The 27,818-nt window shown below is 41.2% G+C and overlaps 1 protein-coding gene across 3 annotated transcripts in view; it reads left to right on the plus strand.

Moving 5' to 3' along the window:
• LOC126400934 (uncharacterized protein KIAA1522 homolog) overlaps positions 1–27,818 on the plus strand; it is a 40,982-nt gene that overhangs the window by 1,224 nt on the left and 11,940 nt on the right. The window contains exons 1-2 of one of the 3 annotated variants that reach the window (XM_050061937.1): positions 35–151; positions 13,148–13,457. In XM_050061937.1, the coding sequence (XP_049917894.1) occupies positions 13,172–13,457 (286 nt within the window). In that variant the 5' untranslated portion in view covers positions 35–151; positions 13,148–13,171. Of the gene's footprint in view, positions 1–34; positions 152–13,147; positions 13,458–27,818 lie in introns of those variants that run through there. The other 2 variants (XM_050061936.1, XM_050061938.1) reach the window with 2 other exon arrangements.

Below are 27,818 nucleotides of genomic sequence, written 5' to 3' on the forward strand. Positions count from 1 at the left end.
CTCTCTCTGTTTGCCCGCCACCTCCTCTGCACTTTGGACTGGAAGCTTCAAAGTCAAACTTTTCTGAAAACTCTGCAGCATTTCCATCGATCAAGGGTGGTTGTTGTTGTTTTCAGCTCCATGGATTCACCTTTACCTCTTGTACCCTCTGGTAGGTGAGGCTGAGACACAGCCATTTGTTTAGAAAGGGTGTGTCTCGTACCGGTGCTCCTTCTTCGCCAGCCATGCCATGCCAGGGCTTGTACCCATGGAGATTACAGGTGTGTTATGTAAGCATTAGAGGCAGAGCAGAGCCTGGTGGATTCCTGAGATCCAGAGGAAAATGAAGGAAGAGACGAGGTGAGAGATGAGGGATGGGACAGGATAAGGCGGTTGTGGTGCAGCCTGGTAGGTTTAACTTTCATGTTGTTTACTGTGTTTATCTGTCAGGGATGAAGTGAAGTGCAGTGGAGGAAAGGGGAAAGCTGGTAGTCAAGAGGAGGAACAATCCGTGTTGTAATGGACAAAGACACATGATTATGTGTGTGTTAGGCAAGTGGAGTGTGTGTGTCATGCAGGCCTGCGATAAGAGGAGACTCCTTCCTGATGAGAGTGCTGTTAATCAGAAGGATTAGCTGATGAGTAACTAATCAATGACTCCTCATCAACACCTCTGATAAATGTAATCAATAGCTGTTAGGGGCATGATGGAGTTTGAGTGTGTGCAAACATGCCTGCTCATTTCTGATTTACTCCCTCCTTCTTTCTTTTCTTGTCTCTCTGAGAGTTCACATGAGTTCTGGTCCAAACTGGGGCCATTCTTTTATATTCCCACGATAATTTTTTCCTCGACTGCCGTCCACTCAGGCAACTGTCAGACGGAGTCAGCTGCAGATTGAAAGGATTTGAAAGCAGCTACAGAGTTTTTGTTTTGACTGGGGTAGAGCAGAGACACAGAGATGCCAGGATGTATTTTTAAACCCCCAGTGTCCAGCTGTGTTTGTTCTTCGCTGCAAACTGGTCACCGCTACTGCATAACACTCTTTCTTTTTTCACCCGTGACTGACCTGTCAGTTCAGGGGTCTTAAGCTCCACTGAGGCTGCAGTCCTGACTTAAGACCCCTGGCAACCCCTGGAAGCAAAGCAAACAACACACTTTTAAGAGCTCTGTCGCTGTCTGTGCTCGCTGTGGTCTCTTATGGTGCCAGAGAGGAGTTAAATGTGTGTTGTTTTTCTGTCCTGTTTTTGGAAAGAAGCTAAGATTAGTGGGATTCAAACAGTCACATTGGAGGAATTTTACTTAATGTATTTCAAAATCTACTTAATGATACTTGACAGAGGTTGACCAACATTTGTTTGTGCATCTATATCACACACCTAGGGATGGCACGATAAGATTTCACCACATTAAAAAACACTCACAATGAGTTGATCGTGGTGAACTTCCATTATTGGGATATTTGTCAATATCATGTCAAGACTGTTGGGCAACCAACAATAAAAGCGATCCTGCAAAAACAGGCTGCCTACTCACCAAGCTTAAAAACGCAAAAGATCCTAATACAGTCATTGGCATATTTCATATAGAATGATATGACGACGAATGTTCACCAAAAAGATGTGTCCTTTATGTGATGCAATATAAATAATTTAAAGTGATTCCAGTATGTTTTAGTGCTGTTTAAGGGTTTTAAGCATAATTTGATGATTATTTGGAATAATGGTGTGAATTGTAATCATTTTGGCCAGGATTATTGTAACATATCACACACCAGTAGATTGTTCTTCTTATGCACTGTTGACATCCACAGTATATGTCAGAAGCTAGAAATATTAGAGCTAAAATGGATTAATGGATTAGATGACGAGAAAACTGTTCGGCAATTATTTTGATCATCGATTACTCTTTTAAGTAGTTTTCAAGTAAGAATTATTTGTCTTATTTGATAGTAAACAGAATATCTTTGGGTTTTTGACTGATGATGAAATGAAACATGAAATTTGAAGATGCCTCCTTGGACTATGGGGAATTATAAAGGGCAATTTTTTTTTTTTTTTTACTTTTTTTAACATTGACAAAATCATATATCAGGAGAAATACTAGCAGACTAACTGGTGATGAAAATGATCATTAGTTGCAGCCCTAAATAAAATAATTTTAGGTACTGAGGCTTGTAATATTCACAACACATTTAATGCAACTAGCTTGAGATTAGCTGGCCAGTATATCAATATTATATTGATACTGTGATTAGATTTTGGATATCATACTATTGTTAGTGTTGTCTTTTCCTGGTTTTAAAGGCTGCATTACAGTAAAGTGATGTCATTGTCTGAACTTACCAGACTGTTCTAGCTGTTCTATTATTTGCCTTTACCCACCTTTCCATTGCATCCACATTACTAATAACTATGTATCAAAAATCTCATTGTGTAAATATTTTGTGAAAGCACTGATAGTCAAAAACAATATCATCGCAATATCAGCATTGAGGTATTTGGTCAAAAATATTGTGATATTTGATACTCTCCATATCGCTCAGCCTTAGTTCAGTTATATTGTAGGAAGTGCTGCTGGCACCAGTGTATTGATACTGCAGGAAATGAATATTGAAACCGTTTAAAATATTCCGAATCAATATTTATCGATAAATCAATATTTTTGACAGCACTACAACATGGTTAAAAAAATGAGCCAAGTTGTGTTTCTATGCTCAGATCATTTACCAGGAAAATAAAATCCTCAGTAAAAACTGTAATCTGTGTGTAAACATGTTTTTTATGCTTTGATAGATATTTTCTCACATGCTTTATTAAAAAGAAATCTGCCCTGTTTCCATAGAAATAAAACATTTGTGACTCCCCTGTTAAAAAGAAAACCTAGTGAACAATAATCTCAGTCAGAGCACACAACCCCCATGTTATAATCTTATCAGAAAATGACTCTCATGCGCCAGCCATTATCCTTTTTCTTTCATGGCTCCGTCTCCTAGGCCACTGTACTCTATGAGGGATGTGTGGCAGGGTGGGAGGGAGGGAGGGGGTGAAAGGGAGAACATGAGGGGCGGAGGAGGAGGAGGAGGAGGAGGAGGAGGTGTAGAGGGGGGTGAAAGCACATTTGGAGTGAAGAGTTCCTCAGTCGGTAATTATCAATCTCTCAGGAATGCGGCCGCTGCTCTTACCAGACAAGCTGCTGCATGGCTACAGCGGCCTCGCAGCACGCCAACTTGCATTACCCCGTCCACAGATCTCTGTGCACACACACACACGCAGCGTCTATAACCTCAGTGAGTTCAGTTACATAGCGTTTTGGTTTATTTGTGTCATTATTGTCTTACGGTGTTTATTTTTATCACTGTCATTACCTACATGGTCTTTTTCTGAAACTGTATCCTCTCTGCAGCAAACAAAGGGACCACATAATGTCAGCAAGGGCTTGTCTTTCAGTCCAAGTCCCTCACCACTGTGTGTTTATGCTGATATGTTGGTATGGAACCAAAGTGTAGGAAACTTGTGGCCACCCTGAAAACCCGGGATTTCTAATGAAATTTTCATGAGCTCTTCGGTCTCATTAGCTTTATTTCTAGTGATCCTCTCCGTCAATGCTAAACTACTTCCCTTAAGAAGGGAAATCTCTCATTGACGCCTGAAGACTCCCACAGAGCTCTCGTAAAAAGTTCCTCCTCAGTCATGTCAAAACTCCTCAAGCCGTGGAATTGAGTATTTCCAGTTTGTGCCTTGGTGGCCTTATCATCCATCACAGTACATTTCTGGTTGAGTGTTTGAGCGCCAGTGTGCAGAGCTGCAGCCCAGACGAGGGTTGCTTAATTCTGCTCCCGAGTAGCAGCGCTCGTCTTTGTTTGATAATGTCTACAGAAGACGGCCAACGCCCTGACTGATGCCTGCAGGTGCCACACAGTAACACCAGTTTTTACGCCGCTGAACACTCGCCATGTAGTCACGGAGTCACTTTGAGTGCGGTTTAAAAACTGTTATTGTCCAAACTGGCTGTTACTGTAAAGCCTATTCCGGTGACCTCAGCAGGAAGACCAGAACAGATCCGAAACTTCCTCCAAAAAACCCAGAATATTAACCTTGTTATCTGTTTTTTATGCAGAGACTAACCACATTCAGCCTGACCTTAACCTTGCTCACTGACGGCTAAATCATGCCATGTGAAACCCCATAGCTCAGGCGTAGATGTGAATGGCCTCCTGGTTAAACTGAGCCAGTCCTAATTCAAACAAAGGTGGCTGCCTGTATCACTGCCACTCCCTCTTGGCTTATTCCCGTGAGGCATTGGAGTCTGCAACGTCAGCTTCCCTGTGTGACTCACTGCAAAGTTACAGTTCCTGGAGACCCTCCCTCGTCCCCCCTGCTGCTGCCTGTGAAATTCACATTGTTCATATTTGCCAGAGTCGATAAGGGTGTGATTACACTTGAGCATGAAATCAGTATTGTGAGTTGACCAAGGTTTGGGCTTCTGTGCCTCCATGGAGTTTTTTTTTTAGGCTTTCCAACTCTACATTTGAAAGAAAAATTGAATTTTAAACACTTTTTATGACACGTTTCAACCTAATTCTTTTCCACATGGGTGTAGTTTGCCACATAAAGCAACACAATGGGTGTCAAAAGCATGTACAATCATAGGAAATTAGTTCAAGGGCAGTATAGCTGTCCCAGCTGTCTTGTGGACTAGATCCCTAAAACAAATACTGACAATTATTTGCTGTTCCTCTTTGACCTGGATCTGGCGAGGGTGTGTACATGCTTAAGTCACAGAAAGTGGTTTTCAAATATAACGAGAACTGGCTTTCCGTCATTCTTTTTACACAGCAGTTTGTCAGAGAAAAGTACAGTAGAGCCCGGTGTGAGATGGAAATCTTTGGCATGGATTTGGGTTTGGATTTGCACAGTAAGCTTCGCTGCTGTGCTGTGCTCTGCTCTGCTCCAGGCAAGGCAGGTGTCAGTGCACTGCTCTGCTTTAAGTCTATTGACCCACCTGCATAAAAAGTGGAGGACACCCACATATCCTCTGGAATTTATGTCCTTGAGCTCCACTCCAGGACATATAGCTGTTAAAAGCGCACAGACGATAGATGTCATTTTTAGATATGCTCGCAGTCTATTTAATGACAGTGTGTAAACTATTATCAGCCCCAGTTTACTTCGTGCTGATGTGTACACACTGCTGTCTATGTCAGATAATCAGTCAGTGCGGCAGGTATTGACACACTGCGTTGAGGTTTGCCGTGTTTGAGCGGTGCCTCCTGTCCAATGCGAAAGCCTGCTGTCTTTTTGTAAAGGATAAGTAAACAGCATGTTGGAACACATGCCTGCTCCGGCAGGACTGGGGCTGGGCTGGGAAACCACAGCGGCTTTAGTGTGTGTGTGTGTGTGTGTGTGTGTGTGTGTGTGTGTGTGTGTGTGTGTGAGAGAGAGAGAGAGAGAGAGAGAGAGAGATGGAAAGAGAACATACAACTTTTTTGTTTGTAAATCAGCTCAGGGCATATGACTTGATCATGATGTTTCTGATGATATGATACACCCTGATGTGGTGTACTTAAAGGATGTGGTGGATGTTTTTTAGTTAGGTTTGTGCTACAAATCCTCAAAAACAAGTCCGATTTTAAATCCTCCTTTTATGCCTATAGTTTGTGTATCAACTTTTATGAATTGAGAGGCGTGGTCCGGGGTTAAGTAATTGCTGGGACAATGAACGAACTCTGTAATTAAGTTGTCGGCCAGAGTGGTTTAACTTTGAAGAGAGATTGTGAGTCCAGGGCCGACCTTATCCCTAAAGCCATATAAGCAGTTGCCTAAGGCCCGCTGGTCTCTGGTGGCCCCCTAGAAAAGATATTTTTGAAGAGACAGTAATAAAATAGAAATTGAACTAAACAAAACAAAAACTGACAACATTTTGTGTCGTTTTTGCCAAAAATAGTGACAAAACGGTCAGCTCAGAGACCAGGGAAGTTAACTGTCACCTACAAAACAAGTGCTCCCAGGATTCTGTGGTTAAAAATAACGTTTAGCAGCTGTATAGACCGAATCACAAAGTTTATTCCGAGTATTCCGTGCTGAAAACCCCCGCATCACGTACATGAACTCAAATGACACCAAGCAAGCATTGCCAGTTAGTTAGTTTTTAGCCACGTAAAAAAGGCCTACCAAAAAAGGCCTATCAATTTAAGTGTGCACTATATGTAGAGTTTTTCACTGCCTTTGTATCAACGCCACCAGACTCCATTGACAAAAACAGAAATTTTACAAAGCAGAACACGAATGCTGTGTCGCAAATCGCGTACTTCTGTACTTACACTTACTATTTTGAGTGCATAAGTGCGTTCACACTGAGAAGTATGGAAAAATGCAGTGCACTATGAGTACCCTGATGGTGCACTCAAAACAGTCAAGTTGTTGGGTGTGGAACTATGGACACTTCTCGCACTCAATGGTCGCCATCTTGGCTACGTAGCGGAAGGGGAGGGACCACTTTTCAAACTGGAAATGGTGGCCGAGGACTGTGCGACTGTGAACGTCGCTGCATTGTACAAATACATGTGTTTTTTGCACTAAGCACCACTATACTGTTGTCGGATATAAGCCAGCAGTATGTTTATTGGGTTAATTTAGCAGTCTGTAATGATTTGGTACCACGAACGATAACGCAAATGCTAATCTTCATTAATGTGCACTGTCCCTATCCAAATGCTAGTTTGCTAACTAGCTAATTTTCGGTGAGTGCACAGTGGCCATGTTTGGTTTGAGACAACACTACCCTGTCAAAATTTGCGCACTACGCCACTGAGTACATAGTGCACATAGTATACTACATACAAGTATACTAACGGAAGTATGTGATTTGAGAGACACCATTAGTGTCTGGTCTACCATGGCCTCCATTGGTTAGTATGTAAGGCAGTGCTACTCAACCTGCAGCCTGTGGTCCGTATCTGGCCCCCAACAGGGTGCTGGATGCCACCCCAACCATTTTCTAATTCACAATAAAAATAAATTGACTCACACTGGGGATTATATTTGTACTTTTAACACTCAGAAGGTGCCAGAGTGCATAAAAAAAGTACCAAAATGAAACTTTTTTATCAAAAAAAGGTGCCAGGGAAGGATCCCCCACACCCTTTAAATCCCGGAAACACCTGTGCATACATGACTGGCCCCTGGTCTCCTGTCATTTTGCAAAAGTGTTCCCCAGACAAAGCAAGTTGAGTATCCCTGATGCAAGGAAAAGCGAAGCAAATATTCAAATATAGCATACACTAACACTGATATTTATTTTATTTATTTATTTATTCATCCACAGCGGTATGTTGCTTAGCTTCTGTGCTGGTAGATTTGGTTTATCAAAAATGGCAGCATTTAACTATGTATCTTTAAATGTTACAGTTACGGCTGAAAATGAAACAGAAATCAACAAGTCTGTGAATTTTTCTTATCTCTGCAGTTGAAATCAATAGCTACCTGTTAGTGATTGATGTTGTTAGTGTGATGTCACAGGTATTTGGCTAAATCAATAAATATGACAATAACGAAAGTCAACACAAACTGGAATAACAGCCATCGCAAGCTATTCTTTGACAGTTTGCCAGCACTGCAGCCCATAATTTCACTTAAATAAATTACGTTTGGCGGTCTGTTTAAGAGGATCATTGGAAGGGTCAGGGGGTCGCAGACACACAAACTGTATTTATGTTGTCTATTTAAAGACAGCGTTGCTGCTAATTGGTCCCATTTTAGTCTTTATGTGCTTACTTGTACATTATATGTGTTTAAACTAGTATTTACAATACATAAGTTGGTTCATTGTCGTGTGAAGAAGTGGCATGTTAGAACGAGGAGGGCCCCAAAACCTGTTTAAGGCCCCCAAAAATCTAGGGCCAGCCCTGTGTGAATCTAAAGCTGTTTTGCTAAAGAGAGGATTGTGACAGTTACCTTTAGATAAACCCAAGAGATGTGCCTTTTTTAGTGAGACAAATGTAAAAACATAAACAGACGTCATCAAACAAACAGTGAGAATTTCCAACGACACTCCACTGTCTACGTCACCTCATTACATTTGTTTGCTGAACTGAAAATTGCAGGTTGTTATGGGTAACCACAGCAATGGTGGCATGAGTCAACTCCTTGTGACTAGACTGCACAGACAGCGGTCTGCTGGGTGGTCCTCCACCGTGTCCCAGAGCTCTCAGCATTACTCTGGTCCCTCTGTGATGGAAATAATACGAGGAGCTGTTGCACTCAGAGCAGCCCCGTGGGCTATAAATGAATGAACCGGCCCCCTCTCCTCCCGAGAGAGGCGTCTGATTATTGGCGACTGTAGCCAATACAGATGCGCGGATCTTAGTCATGCCCAAATGACTGTAATTTGGAGCAGGAGAAACACAGGGCTTAGTGCGGGGAGAGGCCTGGTGCTTTTCTTCAGAGAAGATGGATGCTCTTTCTTGTTACTGGCCTTTCACTACAACTCACTCCTCATGTCTAACTCCATACTCCCTGTGCCACATTGGATGTGCAGCAGTGGATAACAAGTTCAGCTGGGCTGCATTAAGATAACAAATTACTCCTAAAACACCCACATATGTATAAAGTTTAGAAAAGCATTTAAGTACCTCAAGTAGTCATCTTAAGCCTCTCATATGGGGCTGCATACCTCTCTCTCTGGACAGGGCAGAACCAGATTTAACTCTACTTTTCAGCCTTACTAGAGGCATTGTTGAGTCTGAAATATCTCAACTAGGGATAAGAGTTGATAAGATTTTATTGATACCAGTGCTACTATGGATTCTACTTATCGGTCTGATTCTTTATCTATCCCCTTATTGATTCCTGATCAAATATCTGTGTGAAAAAATGTAGGCTGTTTTATTATCTCTGAGTCTGAACACTGTGTATCTGTGTAGCTCTAATGTTATTATAACACAGGATATTGACCCTCAGTAATGGACGTGCTGCTCGGTTGGGAATAGGGTTGCAGCAGTATACCATAGACCATACACCATGGTATTAAAATTAGCGGTTATCATACCATGTACATTTGCTTATCTACAGCACTGAAAAGTATTGCAGTCGGACAGGTAATCTCACTTGTGTGTGTATCTCCTGTCTTCCACCGCTGCTTCTCAGACGTTTTATATATACTTCTCCTAAAAGAAATGGTTTCAAGTTTCAATTATAACAAAGCATTTAACCAAAAACACTTCAGTTTCATTCCTTAAAGGGTCATTGTAAATAATAATCATAATAGGCTAATGGTCGAATATCCTACACCATGAAACTTTATTTTCTGAGACGGTTATTGTACCATGAAACTAGGGCTGCCACTAACGATTATTTTCATTGTCGACTAATCTGTCGATTATTTCTTCGATTAGTCAACTAATCATTTTATCGAAAAATGTGTTAAAATGTTGAAAAATGTCGGTCTGTCTCTCCCAAACCCCAAAATTATGTCATCTAATGTCTTGTTTCATACTCACGCCAAAGGGTTTTAGTTCACTGTCATGGGAGAGTGTGTAAAGCTGCCAATATCTGAACGTAAGAAGCTGCAAGAAGAGTATTTTGGGGTACTTTTATAGTACTTCTCTATGAAAAATAACTCAAACCGATAAGTCGACTACTAAAATAGTCACCGGTTATTTTAATAGTCGATTGGTCATCGATTACTCGACTAATCATGGCAGCCCTACATGAAACTCTTAGACCGTTTCAACCCCGGTTAGGAAGCAATGCCACTCATGTAGAGTATCAAATACATGGCGTTCTTTGAACTGAAGTCCATGTTGTGTAAAACGATGTTTCAGCATATCCTCCTGAGACCCTGTTTCCTCATATGGGGACATCACATTTGGGGTTTACTGGACCTTAAACTTCATTCTGCTTACTTCAGACCTGCTGTCCTCGTTTGTGGACACTGTTTTGTGCCATCTAGTGGTAGCAAAACCACAATACACTAATTCATGTAAAAACAGGATGGCAGCCGTCTCTGCCAAGTCAATCTGCTGCCAACCCCGATACAAAAGGGGACAAGGTCCAAAACCTGATTAAATTTAATGATTGAAATGATTGTTTGCGGTTAAAAATATTTGTAGTTTGATATGCCATACAAACTTTTTTGTACTACGAGCTAAGACGTTGTTGATTAGAAAGTACTTGTTAGGCAACATTCGGACTTTATTATCGTGTCACTTGAGGATATTGGGACTTAATTATTGTGGACAATGTTTAGTTTTTTATACTTATCAGGTCCTACTGATCCCAAATAGCTAGTTAAATAACTAATAACAGTTCAGGTCTCAGGAGGATATTGCAAGTGTTTCCATGTTTACTTGAAATGATCATTTTACAGACATTACAAACCGCACTGTTGTCATCTTTCCTCTTAAAATGAAGCCTTTGGAGTGTCTCTTTCTGTCCACCATGATTCCTTTTCATTGCAAGTTTCCAGCAGCATAAATGCATGGTTTTGATGTCATTTGCTTGTAACTTGCAACTGTTAGAAAAACATGCCAGCATCGATAAAATTAATTGATAAGCTCAAAAGAATGGATCGGTCAATTTGGAACCGGTTCAACTGCAACCTGTTCTCGATTCCGTCCCCTGATGTCAACAACTATTTGATGGATTACCATGAAATTTTTCACTAACATTCATGGTGTCCAGAGGATGAATCCTTTTCACAAATTTAGTTTGTCATCCATTACTGAAGACATTCCAATCAGTTTTTTTGTGTAGTGCTTATAACTAAATGCTGGCATGCTAACATGCTAAAAGATGTGAACATGGTAAACATTATACCAGCTAAACATCAGCATGTTAGCATTGTCATTGTGAACATGTTAGCATACATTTGCATTTAGCAATGTTGGGCCTAAGTGCAGCCTCACAGAGCAGCCGACATGGCTATAGAATTGTCTCTACTTTAACTACACAGTAAAGACCAATGTCTGCCTGAGAAACTACATCAGTTGTCAGTTTATTAGGTACATCTAGCTAAAACTAATGCAGTCCAATGCAGCAGTCCTGCAATAAATCTTTCCCTTTATGAATGCACAGTTTTGTTAAAACTGTCAAGATTTGACTGATAAAAGGTAAAGTTATGACCAATGTTGAGAATGTAAGGCATCTGGCTTTAAATAGTGCACATCTGCTTGAAAACTTTCCATACCATGCATCCAAACCAGAGTCCTCTAACTCCTCATCAGAACTCCCCCTCTGCATTACACACAGCTTTGATGATGAGAGGCAGTTTGGAAAGTCACATTTGTAGTCCTCGGAGAACATGACATAGGTTTCTGTGGTTTAGCTCCATGTCTCGTCTGGGGCAGGAAAGTATTCCTAGAGACTGTGAAGGGAGATTGCTTGTATTGAGCACATGTTGCTTGTGCTAGAAATCTGCCTGCAGTGTTTTTCATGCATGACTGTGAAGCAGCATAGCAGCCAAAAACTTTTCATGAACTTTGTCGACAGCAAATCATCCAGGGCTTTATTATAATTCTCTCACTCCGACTCGGCTCCCACCTTCCTGCAGTCTTTGTGTGTGCTTATTTACAAGCCGCGACTCCTGTCATCTTAGGAGCTTGCTCCTACTTTTAGCCTGTGATTTGGAGATAAGTATCTAATAAAGTGCGCAGCTGGAAGAAGCCCAGTGTAAGCTACAGATCCCCAGGAGCAAGGCTGGGAAACCTGCCTTAAAGTCGTGGAGTTCAACAAGGTGAAGGGGTGGAGGAAGTCGATGAGCTCATTCTACTGAGAAAAAAATGAAGGAAGACAATGGAACATAAAAGTGATCGTGAATCAAAAACTACACTGCTGTATGAATGGACACTGTTTGTTAGAAACACCTCGGTGCACACTGGCAACTGTTTATTTTGCTGTTCTCTAGCTCTTCCCAGTGTGCCGTTGTGCCTGTGTGTAAGAGTGCAGGAGCCTCACGGGTGCGGCTTTGTGAATTATGACTCCATGTTATGGAATGAAGGGAGCGGTGCCAGTTCTTTCTTTGCAGAACTGTGAAGTTTGGTTTAGAGGCAGGAGGGGGTCTGTGTAGGCTGAGTGTGTGGGTTGAGTGAGCAGTGCCCACACAGACAAACACAAACAGACATATACACACACAAATACCAACTGGGGTTGTTGAAAGAATAAGACTTTGCAAATGTCGGACGCTGTATTTATTTGCACTACAACACCTCGCTTTGCTGACAAGCCTTCTCCAAAGCATACTTTAAGTCTTAACTTGTTTTAAAACCTCACAACCACTTCTCTTCAAGATGAAAAGACTCGCCTGGAAACCTGTTTGGCATAATCCATCATCTTGAACCTTGGTGCTTTTGTGGTGCATTCAATAAAGCATCAATATCCCCTACATCAATTGCGGAAAAAGCGTGCACATAATGAGCTGTGTTGTTGGGAAGTCAAACCTGGAAGGTAGACAGTAATCAGATACAGTAATTGTTGTAAGAACACTGAATTTGGCAGCTTCCTGAGCTAGAGAGGGTTTTTTATACACCGGCCAACTCTCAAATATCGGATGTTGTGATTTTCTTGAGCAGAACAGTAAGGTTGGTTTTCATAACAGCCCCTGCTTGCAACTGCACACAATGACAGGGTATCTCTGACAAGAAATAAAGTTGACATTTTGTGTCCTAAATTGTGATATGAGCCTCCATTTAAGTGGGAATGGTAGTTTTTGCTTTTCATTGTTACTGAAAGAAATATAAAAATGATGATGATGTGACTTTTGCTGGGGTCTCTACCAAACAAGTATGTTCCCTTATGTCTAGAATATGATTTTTAGGCCGGGGCAGCTTTGTAGCACCATGATGCGTCATTTTAATGGTACCGTTGTGACACATTTTACCTTTATCAAAGAATTCTAGCTCTGGTGATTTGAATATTGCACTGCAATATAGCGATTTCAGTAATATTCTAAATAGTTGTGGAGCCCTACTGTTATGGGTTACCTAATGCAAGGTTCAGGTCTGTAAGTTGATTTTAATTGCCACCAGTGGAAGCCAGAAATGTTAAAAATCAATCAAACAATATGGTGTTTAGTATGTCTCCCTGAGTGTTGGCACATATCATGGTTTGATAATGCTGATGTTGATGGCTAAAATTTAATTTCAGCCTCCCCTCTCTTCTCTCCTCTTTCCAGGACATAGCTCCAGTGTGAGGTGGTATGTCAAACCGTGACTCGCTAGGGTTCGGGGAACTGCTTCCCCAGGATGTGGTTGATATTTTTGCCCAGGAGAAGCATGGCAAAAGGGGCCAGAAGAAGCGCAGCCACTCCCTGGGCCGGGCTCTGGGCTGGCTGAAGGGCAAGAAGAGGAAGGAGCTCAGTGCTAAGGGGCAGGGCCTGGGTCTCGGTCCTGCACTCGACTTGGCTTTGGATGGACACCCTGCTGGGCATCAGGGTGGACACAAGGGAGGACATAAGTCGGGAAGGCCACAAGGTAACGGTCATGGTAAGAGCCTACAGGATGCTCAACAACCATGTTATCCCCTTAAGTATTTTATAATGGTGTTTGGGGCTACTATCTGACAATATTTTCCATTTAAAAAAAAAACTGTTCATGTGAGCACACCATAGAAAAATTAGGTGGACCAACTCACCAGAAATAGACCACACCCACTATCATTGTAAAGGTTAACACACTTTTATGAAATAAAGCATTAATCTATTGGGAAAAAGAGCAGAGACACTCTTTGACACAGCAAAGCCATATATTTAAAGGAGCTGTATACGACATTCAGTTTATTAATATAACAGCAAACAGCTGTTTTCTACATAAAGACATAGTGAAGTAATGGAGTCCTGAGCAGAAAATGAAGTCACGCTCCATCTGTGTGTGTTGTAGCCCAAGCTTCTCTGTTCTTTTGTAGTAGATGGTCCAGCTGTGTGTGCACATTAATGCATGTGAACCCCTGTGTGTGTGTCCCATTGGCTAGCTAATCGTCACTGCTCTGCTCTGCGCTCATACGGCAGTTACAGTTGATAATGCTGTCCTGGCCCATCGAGGCAGAACAGCGTTGTCGCAGAATCATTGCACCCACCCTTCTGCTGCCCCTCCTTGTTAACACTCTTGGCTCCGTTAGCACTGTTGCCATTGTTAGCGCTGTTCATGTTGTTAGCACCGTTAGCTGCTAGCCGCCAACTCAGACAACTTCCTGTTTTTTGCTCGCTAGAATATAGCTCACTCCTTTAATGGATGTGGCTATTGATTGGGCTGTCCTTTACTTGTTTGATCCCGAGATGAGATGTGTCAAGATCTGTCGGGTGTACCGCCTCAGCCAATCAATTTTCCTGGGAAAACTCTGACATTTACTTTGTACTGTCCAGAAGGCCAGTGGTGTCATTTCACCAGAAAATGAGACTCAGCTTGCAGAGACTCGAAACCTGCTTCAGGTAGCTAATTCAATTGCAGTGAACAGTTTATTTGCCAAACCTATGTCGCCCTCGGCGTCTGTCTTGCTCATTACACAATGTAATAATAGAGCTGAGTGAAAAATAAATTGCACACCATTTTGAAAGTCGATTAATTGCTAGTGCCAGCAAGGAAGCCAAACACTGGGTTGTTTCAGATTCTCAAATGTGTAGATGTGTTGCTTTTTGTGTATCTTTTGGTCATGGGCTGTTGTTTGGATTAAACAAGGAGCTCTGGGTACTTGCAATAGGCTATTCTGTCACTATTTTCAAACATTTCTTGTAGTCTCAACAATTAATTGAGAAATTAAATAATTTACATTAATTAAAAATAAGTCATTCATTGCCCGACAAAAGAAATACAATTTCACCAGCTGGGAATTAGGTTTGGATGTAAGAGCATCTTTGAATGCATCACCAGTCTCTGCTATACAAGATAGTTACCTCTGACACATACTCAGACTCGCAAAAACCAAACCATTCAAGTAACAAATTATTAAACTGTGATGAATGAATCTCTATCAAGGCCATTCCAGTTCATTAACATGCTGTGCTGATGTGAAAGAGACTAATGGGTGCCTGCAAGGAAGGAAAAAACCTGTAGTTCAAAATAAATATTAGTAAAGTAAAGCTTGTCATTACCATGTGAAGTAATTTGTTGCTAATGAGCTAAAACCCACAAGTGGCCCCTCTGACTTCTTGTTGTCCCAAATACAACAGAAACCCAGTTCTCTTTCACTCAATGGAGAGAGGGTTGCCTGAGGTTCTTTAACAGATTTATATTTTGAGGGCTTATATGCTTATAAGTATAAATTGTTCTGGTACTTTCTAACTTGTAATTACATTTGCATATATTTTTTATTCCCTTGTCTCAGATTCCAGTGGGTCCTCTTGTCGTTAAGATGCTTTCTGTCCCTCAGGCAGGTGGTGTGATCTCAGTTTCATATGAATATATCATCTTTGGGTGTGGCCTGTCTTGCAGGGGTTTAGGGGTAACTGGGAAAAGAAGCTTGAGCTTGATGTGACACATGAATTGTGGGAAAGAGGCGTTAGTCAGGGTAAAAGCTACATCTTCACGTGCCTGTCTAAGTTAAATTCAGTTTAAGGTCCTGCATAGGGTTCATTTTATTAAAGCCAGGGTTAATAAGTTGTTTCCAGGTACAAGTGATACCCGTGGTCGATGTGGCTTGTCACAGATGGATCATACTGAGTTCGGGTTAACTTTTTTAATACGTTAGACAAAGCCCTCAATATTGCACAAGAACTTTGGAGATCCTCTTATACCATCCAGTCTCACTAATAAAGATTCAAAGGTTGTTGCTTTGGCCTCACTCATATCCTGGAGACGGTTACAGTGGAAAAGCTGGAATCCACCCATGTCTTTGTTCATTTGCCAGTTCCTATAAAAGATGGCTTCCTATTATCTCATATGTAAATACTCGTACCTCAACTGATGCATCAATGCATCCATTCTTTGATGAAAGCACCTTGAGCTTCCCTCTAATAGTACTCCCCTCCCTCTTTTACTTCATTTTATTCACTTTTTGTGTGCATGATATTTATTTTAATTAGTCGTTTGTATGCATGTGTTTCTTCTCTGCCTCTTTTTGAGAGTTTGGGATGGGTGGAGGGGTCAGTCTTGGAACCCATCAGCTATCAATCTGACGACGATAAGATTCTGGGGGCAATGGCCGATAGTTTGGGAGATCTGGTGTAGCCAGTGGATATCCAGGCCATGACTTCCTCTTCTGTGGGCTGGTCATTTCGGCTAATCTCTATAAACAGATATCTGCACATGAATGCAGATACATTGTAAAAAAAAAAAGTAATATAAAGCTAAGTCGTTGTCAGATGATAGCTGATGGGTTCGGAGATTGCGTTTCGGTCAATGCACTCCATCTCTTTACATGGACCACTGAAACTTGATACTGCTCAGACTACCTTCGGTCTACAAACATAAAATAGAACACTTAGGGTACCAAAATCTTGTCCCGTTACCCACAGATTTTGCATTTATATGATGATATGTGTTTTTCAGAGATTAGTGGGCAGTTAGAAGAAGATGATGTTTTATTTCTCTGTTTCAACACACCAAAAAGTACTTTGCGTTTGACATTGGTGTAATACCGGATTCTAGAAACAAAAATTATATGGGCAAAAAAAACAGTATGTTATTTCCATGGCCTAGGAAAGTTCAATCAATATTTGTGAACATGAGCTAATGTCTCTCAAAGCCAGAAACCAGAGAAGTCTCAAACGTGTGATGTCATAGGGTGTAAAGTCTGGAGCTGCTCCACAATAAATGGGAGCCTGATTTTGTGGATCCACAGAATGTTTTTTCTTTTTTATACCTGAATTAGCTTTATTCTAATGTAGTGTTCCTCAGATCATTACTCTGGGTGCTTTCAGTGTCATCTAGAACATTCCCAATTTATTGTCTGTGGAGCAGCTCCAGGCTTTACACCCTATGACATCACGAATTTGAGATTTAGCACTCTAGTTTTTGGTTTGTGAGAGAGTTGTTCATGTTTACCTCCATTTTTGAACATAGAAACAACATGTATGAATTTTGAAAATGGGTGTAGCTCCTCTTAAAAGACATTTCTGTAGAGAGTAGTCTATCTCAGATGAGTAGGAAGACCTTCCTGGGAACCAGTCGAATATGCTGCTCCTTGGCTCCCAGGCATGTGTGTTTGTTCACTGGGGGGATGTTTGAACAGAGTGTCTTCCTACTCCCCTTCTGAACTTAAGCTCACTTTGTTTGCCGTGAAAAGAAATCTCTGTCTGTCCTGTTCTGTGACACCATCACTTAACTTACCTGGTCTTCAGGTTACGTGGAGGGAGAAGTGCTGCACTGTGGCGTACATCCACGCAGGACACGCGTGAAGTGGATGGTGTATTTTATTTCAACCTGTGTGCAGTCACACGGGTACACATACACCCAGACAAGCAACGCTCACACACAAAGTGAATGCAAAAAAAAAAATTCACACGCTCCCAAGGAAATGGCAGCAATGTACTTTTCCCAGAGCTGTGGGACCTTGTTGAAGCTTGCACATGTGCACTCGCATGTCAGCATGCTGAACTACACCAGTCCTGTTTTCTCTTTGTGAAAACAGTTTTTTTTTCCCAGTGTGAACTCTAAGTTCTAACTTTAGTTTAACACCCTCATTAATCACACCCTGATGCAGTCAGACCTGAAACACAAAAACATCAGCCAGCAGAACCTTGTTCTACTGACAAGCCTCACACAAAAACAGAAAGGCGAACACAGTTTTGGGCCCGGGCTGTTTTATGTGTGTTTGTCTGCCAGTGTTTGTGCAGTCTTGGCTAATTGCCGCACAGACACAGAGGTCCCGCCCGGTTCTTTTGCTGCGTCTTCTCCATGTGGAACTTGTAGTTCAGCGGGAAGGGTGTCGGTGGGGATTTCCATGGGATTCAAACTCATTCACACAGTCAAACTATACCCACAACAGAATATGTATAAACACGTTTTCAGTCATATCTGTGGCTTTTGGTAGACGGTGAATGCATAGACAAGTGCGTCAGCAGTACAGTAGACTGCATTACACAATCTTTGCACTACGCTATGCTACTTATGGTTAGTTACAACAGCAGTGTGAGCCTAAGAGTTTTGTAAGAGAAAGTAAACTGTGACGACAGATAAGGTATTTCTCCTCTGCCAAGGTCAGCTCAGAGGCTACCTCCCACATCGGACTGAAGCCATGAATTCTTCTTTCACTTCTCTAAACATGCACTCAAGAAGAATTACTGAAAAAAGTAGATTTCTGAATTTTTTTAAAAGTTGGAACCAACCTTTAAACATTGTTTTTATAGCAGCCACAATGATTTTATTCTATATTTATTCCCTCAAGGTAATAGGCCTCAGGGTAGCAGAATTATGTCACCACAACACTGGAAGTGTTGCCTATTAATTGTGAGTTATGTGCCAGGTATTAACATATGCTCCCATTGAGCCCTCAGCGAACAGCGTGTTGTGTGTGGCATGCAGATTGTTGGTGCTGGCAACAGACCGCAGCAAACTCCTCGCCAGACGCTTCCTCTGATTAGAGAAGGAGCTCAGCGAATTCCCAAAACGCATCCAGAGGAAGTTTATTGCAGGAGGAGCAGGACACGGTGCAATGTAACACACTTGGCCAGAGAATTGAATACCTCCAGCTGAGCCCCTGATGATGATCTGTATTGATGCCAGAGGGGCCTCCTGCCCACTAAATGCCTGGTATGGCAGGCACAGTGCCAGTTAATTAAAAGCCATGCCAGGACTGTTACAGTGAGGGAGGAACAAGGGGTTCTGTTTTTCCTGACCCCTTCACTCCCAATGTTCCTCCTCGACCGGGACACTGGTACCCCAGAGGATCATGTGTGTGTGTGTGTGTAAGTATGAACGCCTTGGTATCAAACCTCAATGTCATCGCAGATACTAAGTATACAAAACAACATCAGAAACGTCTTTTCAAAATAGTTTTTACATGATGTTGTTTTATTCTTAGTGGATGCTGAAGTTCATAAGAGAACTATAAATCACCATAACAGACCATTTTAAAGCTGAAATGATTAGTTCATCTTTCATACACGATTAATTGTTAAGTAAGTTCTTCAGTAGTAGAAATGCCAACTGTTCCCTATTTCTAGCTTCTGAACTGTGAGGGTTTTCTCCTTTTCTCTTTATACTTGACAGTAAACTGAATATGATGAACAAATTTGGGCAGTTTGATTTAAACAGATACTGATAACCGATATTTACCTGCATCTCATGGCCGATAACTGATACGATAACCGATAATTTCACATTCTTGTATTTTAAAAATAAGTGTATAACCTGTAGACAAACAAGTAGCTGTGTCTCACACACACGCAGCCAGAGAGAGATGTGCTCCTCACTGGGTTGCCAGGTAACAATACAAATAACTGTAGCATCACATGGCTAGCAGTTATAAATAACTTTAACAACAAAGTCGAGCTTTAAAAGCTTGGTGTTGGATGTTAGCTGCTGCCGCTAATTAGCTTGTGCTAACACTTTGGAGACGGTCCTTCAGCGCTGTGTCTAACCTGTGTCGGGCTGTTGGAGATCAGATCCTCAGGGCAATCCAGTTGTCTTCCTCTGGAACTGTGAAAGACATCCACACCGTGACATGTTTGGACCTCTAGACAGTGTGCTGTAGATGTTGTGACTCTTCTCCTTTGTTTATTGGTGGCTCGCAAACCAAGTTAAAAGGTACATGTACCGCCACCCACTGTGATGGGTGTGTACATGCTGCCCTTGTTAAGTCAGTGAAAGCAGCCTGGCTTCATATTATTGGTGCTGTTTTTCCAGCTAGAATTTTAATTATCGGAATAATGCATAATTATAAAAATGTCCCATTATAATTTATCGGCCCGATATATGTCGTCCATCCCTAGTTTGATCACATCACCTTGAGCTCTAGGAAATTTTATTCATTTAATTTTGTGTTATTTTTATAATTATGTGACATTCAATATACATTTTATTTACTCAATTAACAGTGGTAAATCTGCAGATTAAGGGACAGTAAAAATAATCGTTAGTTGCAGCCCTAGACATGGATATATTACAGAATAGGTCTAACAGGCCCAGAGGCCCATAGAGCCAGGGGGATCAGGGACCCCCTAAGCCAGAGCCTCTGCGTGAAGTTGCTGTTATTAAATCAGCATTTTCCTGTCAGAGGGCTCAGTCACTCATGTCAGTAACAGAGCCCCTCCTAAAATAAAATAAAGGAGTAGCTTTAACAATTCACTTTGAAGTTCTTACAGGAAAAAAAACATAATGAAGCATTTTAAGTGAGTGTTTCGTTTCCAGTCAGTTTACCTGTAGGACTGTAGACGGGCTGAGAACTCTGTACAACATGGGCCCTTCATCTCAGTGGGGAGAAGAAACAACATGTTGTACCTGTCCTGCAGTGGGTGGGGTGGGGCTAAGGCACTAAACAATATCACCGCCAACTTTTCCAAAAACGCATCAGTACAAAGCAGCAAAATCTGTTGTCTCTTTTTTCCCCACAATATTTTTTTAAGAACACAGTGTACTCAAATCTTTTCCATTTCCCAATACTTAGGCTATGTATAACCTAATTAATAGTCAAAGTGAATCTACAGTTGCTCTTAACACATCCCTACTCAAACTGGAATTCAGATTATTGAAATTTTTGGGGGGTAAATGTATTTTCTTAAAAGATTAATGCACCAAATCCCACTCTGAAAATGGGGATTTTTCAGAGACTTTATTTTTAGGGAAAAATTGACCAATTGCAGTGTGTCCGCAGCACTGAGTATTGAAAACTGTCACATACTTAAAGCTGCCATTGAATGTCTGGTCAGATTTGTAATCTTGATTATTTAATCTTTAATCTGATATTTCCTAACTTTGGACTGATACTATTAACACATCAGACAATTGAATCTGGCCGTGTGTTTGCTTTTCAGTTTGATTTAAGGATGACAAACAGGTTGCTATAGATTTTCTGTATGGGACTACTTTACCCTTTGCTCTTGTGGTAATGCATTTTTGTAAAAAATGCATTACCACAAAACCTTTGGAGTTTGACCAGAGAGGAAACTGCACAGTAGCAGTTTTTGGAGGTGATAAACTCTGGACCTCCTGGACCTTTCAGTGTGGAGATCCATTAACTCTGCGTTGTCTTCTCTGATTACCTGTGCAATGATTCATCCTGAGCTAAAAGGCCAAAAGATTATCTGTCGTCATGTGTTTAATTTGCTTCCATTTGTCTAATTCCTTTGTTACCTGTCTGCAGATGTGGAGGAAGTTTCCAAACTACTAAAGTAAATGCCCAGTAAAAGTCCTGCATTAAAAATGTTACTTGAGTAAGACAGTATAATCGAATGTACGTAATGTAGAAAAAGTCAAAGTACTCAGTGCAGAAAAATGTCCCCTATGACGGACTCATGCATTAATGGAAAAGCAGGATTTTACTGTTGTAGTTGGTTGAGGCGGAGCCCACTTTGAACTATTTACTGCTGATTATTTTCATGATGGATTAATCTGCTCCATCTGCTGCTTAATCTACTGATTGTTTGGTGTGTAAACATTCTGCAAATAGTGAAAAATATCGACACAGTGACCCCGAGCCCAAAGCAACAGCCCAAATCTCAACATTATTAACAATATATTTAAAGTGTTAAAATGATTAAAAGGAAAAGCGGCAAATCCTCACATTTGTGAAGCTGGAACTGTGACGTATTTTTATATGAAAAATGATTTAAACAATTATAAAAATAGCTGCTAACTTATTTTCTGTCACTCAATTGCTTGACTGATAATTTCAGCTGCCCTTGTATAAACTGTTGTCGAGTTTTATTCATCACATAGCATCATATTTTCCAACTGAAATATGTTTTTTGTGTAAAAATCTTAATTTGTAAAGTACTAAAGCTTCCAGATAATTTTAGTGAAATAAGAGGTACAATATTTCCCTCAGGGATGTCGTGGGAGAGACGCAGAAGATGCCATTAAAGGAAAGACTCAAGTAAAGTACAAGTACCTCAAATTTTATGTACAGCACTTGAGTAAATGCACTTAGTCACATTCCTCCACAGCCCTTCTGACAGTGATTTATGTCCCTGCCGTGCTGTCACTTTACTCGATCCTGTGTAAAACTAGAAGATGGGCCTCTCTTACGCAACTCTGGCAGCTCAGATCTTGCCTCGGCTTCATAATGGGCTCTGAGAGGAACGGCCTTGGTTTGGTTAAATGGAAATATGGTGAAGTGAAGACTGATTAGGTCATACAGTCCCAGGAAGGTCACCTGTTACACTCCCTCGGCGATTCCTCACATTCCTGAGCGTAATAAAGATAGTTCTTTGAGGAAGTTAGAAATAGGGAGCCCTTTGTGTGTGAGTGAGTGTTTGGCATATACTGTATGTCAGGTGACGGATCACGGGAGGCATTTTATTTGACTTCCTCTGTTGAATATTTTGTTATAGACAGTGTATTTATTTAAGGTGCAGACACATCAAACAGACATCAAATATCTTGTGGCGACGAAGGCCGACACCTCACATCATCTGTCTCTTGGCCACAACGTTGCACTTGAACACACCACAAAGACTATAGCCAATGGTCAACTACGAGTACGTCCTGGGAAAAAATAACTCTGCATACAGACGGCAGTAATCTGTACTCAAAAAGGGAAACCTAGCATTGTGGATATGCAAACCATTGTTAGGATATACACATGAAACAAAGCAGTGTTGCTGACCATTTTCACACCACTCTTCTTCTGTGTTTGCCCTCTTGACTTTAGTCATTTGCTTGCTTTCCTCACTTCTGTTTCTTTCTCCCTCCAACATTCTCCACCACCGATTCAACAGGGTCAATTAGCCGAAAAGCCGCAGACTAGTGCTAATGGTGCGGGACACGCTGCAAAAAACTAGGGTCACAGACGCTTACTGAGGGCATCACCTTGACTGATGGCTAAACAGCAGCCAGGGGCCAGATGCATAAAACTCAGTGTAGATTCACGCACACCTGCATGAGCCTCATTTCCACACACACACATTTTGCCATGAATTGATGTAGAAACGCCCTTAAACATCCGTCTGCATATCGATACTTGCGCCCGCTCCACCATTCATTAGACCTGTCAGTTAAAAATACAGTTATGAGAGAGCAATTTCACTGACTGTGTTGCATTGGCGAGGTTCTCCTACAGAGCTGGAGCAGCTGTCATCGTGCACGGCTGTGGATATTTGTAGCATCTGTGTCTGTGTCACAACTCATCACGTTTCTGCAAATCATCATTGCATCATTATTATTATTGAACATAAGAAGGATGATCAGTGATTCATTCATGATACTCATGTTGAAACTGACTTTACAAAATGCTTCACAGGATAAATGATCACTCACAGGGAGATGAATCACTCAAAAATGATTTGATATTAACTTCATAAATGTGCCTTTGATTGACATTTTACAGAACACTGTGCAGCCTGCAAAACACTGACAGAATCAGTGAAATTAAAAAACAACTTAAAAACAATATCGTCTCATAATTTATATTTAATCTTGTCCATATCATATAACCCGCAGCTATCTCAGCTAAAACCGTGTGTACACCTGGTCCAAAGAATCTGTAAGGTGTGCACATTATCATGTGTGGGAAAACACACACGCATTGTTTTTGTGCGTACATATTGTTCATGCATCTGGCCTCTTTTGTGTCAGGGCCTTGATTGCATTATACCATAAATCAGGGAAAGGTGTTTTCATGGAAAATAGAACTTCATCTTTGGGATGGCAGATAGTAGAACAAGTTAAGACTGATGGAAAACTTGCAACACATTGTTCATTTAGGGAAGTGGAAGAAAACAAGGAGGCAGCAGGGCACAAGTGACAACATCCTTATTTAGATTCAGCTGGAACATACACACTGTCATGTGCAGTGAAATACACACAGGAGCTTTGGGGATTTTTATAAAGAACAGTAAGGCTAAAAGACAACATCAACTGTCGTTTCATTAATTGAAATTAATATTGCTTTAAAAAAGTGGTGCCTTTAATGTTGTTTCCAACACTGTGGTTTAGTGTGTGTGTTTGTAGTTGTGTCGTGATGATGAAACAACAACCGTAAATGGCAGGAGAACAGGTTTGAGAAAACTGGCATGTGATAACGTTTCACTTTCTTGCTCTCATGGCGGGTAGTAAACAACCAGTCCGCCTTTTTATACACTGTCACATGACGGAGGTGAATCAGTCTGATTATTTATAAACCACTTGTTAATTCTGTCATGTGTATTTGTAAATTAAAACATCATAGTGGAGTGAGGATGGGGTTAACTTCTGTCGTACTTTCAAGTACATTTTGTCACTTTGTCTATAAGATATCTGAAAATTTAGCTGACGCATCACAGACGCCCATCTGCTGAGCTGTTATTTGAGAATCAGGCTGATGCTGACGTCGTGGGAATTTCTGTACTTTCTTGACTACCTGTGTAGTAAACAGTCGCACAAATGCTTGCTTTTAATCACAGGGTTTTGTGGGCATTTACTAGGATTTTGTTTCAATAGGTGAAAAGTCACCACGCCCGAATGGCAGAGGAGATCACGTTAAGGTCACTCAAATGGTAAGAGAGGTTTGCCCTCCAGTCCCAACTGAATAATCTGCTCCGGTTTCATTTAATCAAGTTCCTTTTATTCTTTGCAGTGATCTAATGTTTGGTGTCAGTGTTACCTAACTAAGCAGGATGGCCAAAAGCAACAGTTATTATTTATGAAATCATACATTGTTTCATTGTCAAGATGTGAAGATGCATTGTTACTGTGGCTGTGCACCGACTGCACACACTGTTGTCACGAAAGGAAAATATTTGCCAACACACTGTGGCAAGTCTACAGAGAGACAGACAAATATGTGCTTGGAAAATTTTGTGAGTCACCAGTCGTGACTTTTGTAGTCAAATCAGGCTCTTTTTGAGCAATGGGGCTTACTGTAAAGACTTGACATTCACAGTTCCATTGGTGAAGATAACTTTGTTGGTTTTACTTCACTACTGAAACAGAGTTTAATAAAGGTGCACACAGAGTTGGTTGTTCATAGTTTTCCTCTCTGAGTACACACTGTTCTGACACGATGCATTCAAGGACTGGAGCTGTGATAAGCCTGCTGGTGTATAATGGAGGGACTTGCCCAGTTTACATCAGCACAACCTGGTGATTTAGTGCCCAGGGGTGTTAGGGAGGTGATCTACTTTTCATTTTTTGTGAAGATGTAGAATTAATGGTAAACAAGAGACTACAGTTGTGCTGGCACCTCTGTGAGGCTGCATGAAGGTTCAGCACATGAACCTGGATACTGGACCCCAAGATGGTGCCTATTCATTCCAATAAGATTTGCTCGTCTGGTGCATATGCAAAAAAATTTTTGCAGCTGCAAGTAGGGGTGGGGGAAAAATGGATATAGCATAGTAACACGATATTTTTGTGTGGCAGTATTGTATCGGTACACGGACGCCAATTATCGATTTCTTTTATTGTATGAATTTTTAATATTATGAGTACAAATTAAACTTTTGGTGGCCTAATACAATAATAAATTACTTTTTCAGTTCACCAGATACATTTTGCTGCAATAAAAATCATCAAAGTGAGATGGACAGACTGAAAACTTTTTATCGTATTAGATTTTGGGACACAATTTACAGTTGAAAAAAAGGTAATATATCACAATGTATTTATCGCAATACTCAGCATATTGCAGCATTTTCGATATCGTAATAATATTGTATCATGATTTAAATATCGTGATAATATAGTATCTTAGGGCCTCTGGTGATTCCCACCCCTAGCTTCCAGTTTTACTTCCAGGGTATGCTGCCCGCTGGCCCTGCCAGCGAGTAGGCCTATCCGCTCGTCCCTTGGACTTGACATTATGATAGCATCATGGATTTTAACATCACTTTTCTCTGCTTTAGGGAAGTTTTAGAAATATAAATCCTCCATAGATCAAAAATTCAGAATAGAAAACGAACAAGCTCGCATTACGCAGCGGCAGCATTTATTGGTCTGGTGCGGCACAGTGCATCCCAGTAGTTGTAGGTTTTTACCTCTTGAGCAAAGGTGAATGCCACAGTCCTTTTTTCTGTTTTCTCTGGTCTGGTCATTTTCAAAAGTATTTGCATCTTTGTACTACATAGACAGCCCACTTGTATGAAAAGACCATCTTTTACAGCAGTGAAATACTTTTTTAATGAGCCTACAGCCATGCTAGCATGTCTGTGAGGCTGAATGTAGGCACTAGGATGGGTTGAGCTAAATGCTAAAGCTTAAATACACCGAGTGTATAATTTGTGTATACTCACTCTTGTTCTACTGAACGGACTGTGAAGCTTTTGTATTGTCTGTAATCGTATGTAGCAGGGGGCCTGTAGCAGCGCTGTGCTTGTGCAAACAAAGTGGCCACCTGCAAAATAGTAGTGACGGTGTGTTGTGTGCACCTTGAGTTTATTTCTGGAGGTATCTGATACATGCAGGCTCGCTGGTGTATAGACTGTGTTGTCTGACAGTGAATTGGAGTGTAACTCTGCGTGCCAGATGATGCAGGTGTATCTGTTACCTGGATTGTTGTCCTTGTCACACCACGCTACGTCCTTCCTTTCTTCCAGCCGGGATGTTTATATTTTATTCATTGAAAACCAAGAGCGTGAAAACAGTCAATGGAGCACACAGGCTCTGACCAGGATGTGTCCAGATGAGACTGTGCATACTGGCTTTTAAAGAAACAGAGAGCCCCTCCAGCTCTTTCCCACTGTCATCACAGTGCGTCGAGTTGGGTTTGTGCTGATTAGAGAGGCTTAAGCACCTGGCAGACAGCACTCTCAGAGCCCGAGAGAATGTCTCTGCATGGCTGTCTGCCTGGTGGTGCAAAACAAGAGAGAGGGGCAAGTTAGGGCAGGGACGTTAGGTGTGTGTGGGGCATTTGCATCTGTTTGATTCCCATGAAGCGGAGCTAAGTAAGAGTCACATCACGTCAGTGGTAGTTTGTCTGCGCTAGTGTGTGTGTGTGTGTGTGTGTGTGTGTGTGTGTGTGAGTGTGGGTGCGTGTGTTGCTCCATCTAAAGCAGGAATCTTAAACTGTTGTCTTTTACAGTAAAGTTTAACTTAATACATTCTGGAGCAAACAATTTGTCTTTTCCTCTCCTCTTTTTTTCTGGCATTCTGCCTGCTTTGTAAATGACGCTGTTAGAGATGATATAGATAAAATATAGACAGCATCTTCACACAAAAAAAATCAGTTGTCCATCCCCTTTTGAAACTAGAGCACCTAGTATATGTCAGACAGAGCTGTAGCCACACTGAGGACAGTGAGGTCATGTTCTCGGCATTTTTTTTTTTCTTGGAATTTGGGGGTTTACACTCTACAATTAAAATACAATAACGTGGGCACTTCACAGTATCTCTACATCGCGTAAAGTAAAATTTGGCATCTTTTAGGTGATAAATAAATAAAAATAAAGGATTCTGTATTTCCTTACTAGAATTTTGCTGTTGGCAGTGTGGAGTGGGCTGAAGGGGACAGTTCACCCTAAAATCAAAAACACACATTTTTCCTTTTAACTGTAGTGCTATTTATCTGTCAAGATTGTTTTGGTGTGAGTTGCAGAGTGTTGGAGATATCGGCTGTAGAGATGTCTGCCTTCCCTCAGTTATAATAGAAGTAGACGGCATTTGGTTTGTGGAGCTCAAAGTGCCAAAAACTACATTTGAAAAACTCAACAGCAATGTCTCTTTCCAGAAATCAGGACCCAGTTACACAAGATAATCCACAGACCTTGTTGTGAGCAGTTTTATGTAGTTTTGTTTTTGCCGGACTACACTCGCCAACGTATCACTGCGCAGCGTGAAGCT

The sequence above is a fragment of the Epinephelus moara genome, chromosome 14 (assembly GCF_006386435.1).
Source record: "Epinephelus moara isolate mb chromosome 14, YSFRI_EMoa_1.0, whole genome shotgun sequence".
In the NCBI taxonomy this organism is placed as follows: domain Eukaryota; kingdom Metazoa; phylum Chordata; class Actinopteri; order Perciformes; family Serranidae; genus Epinephelus; species Epinephelus moara.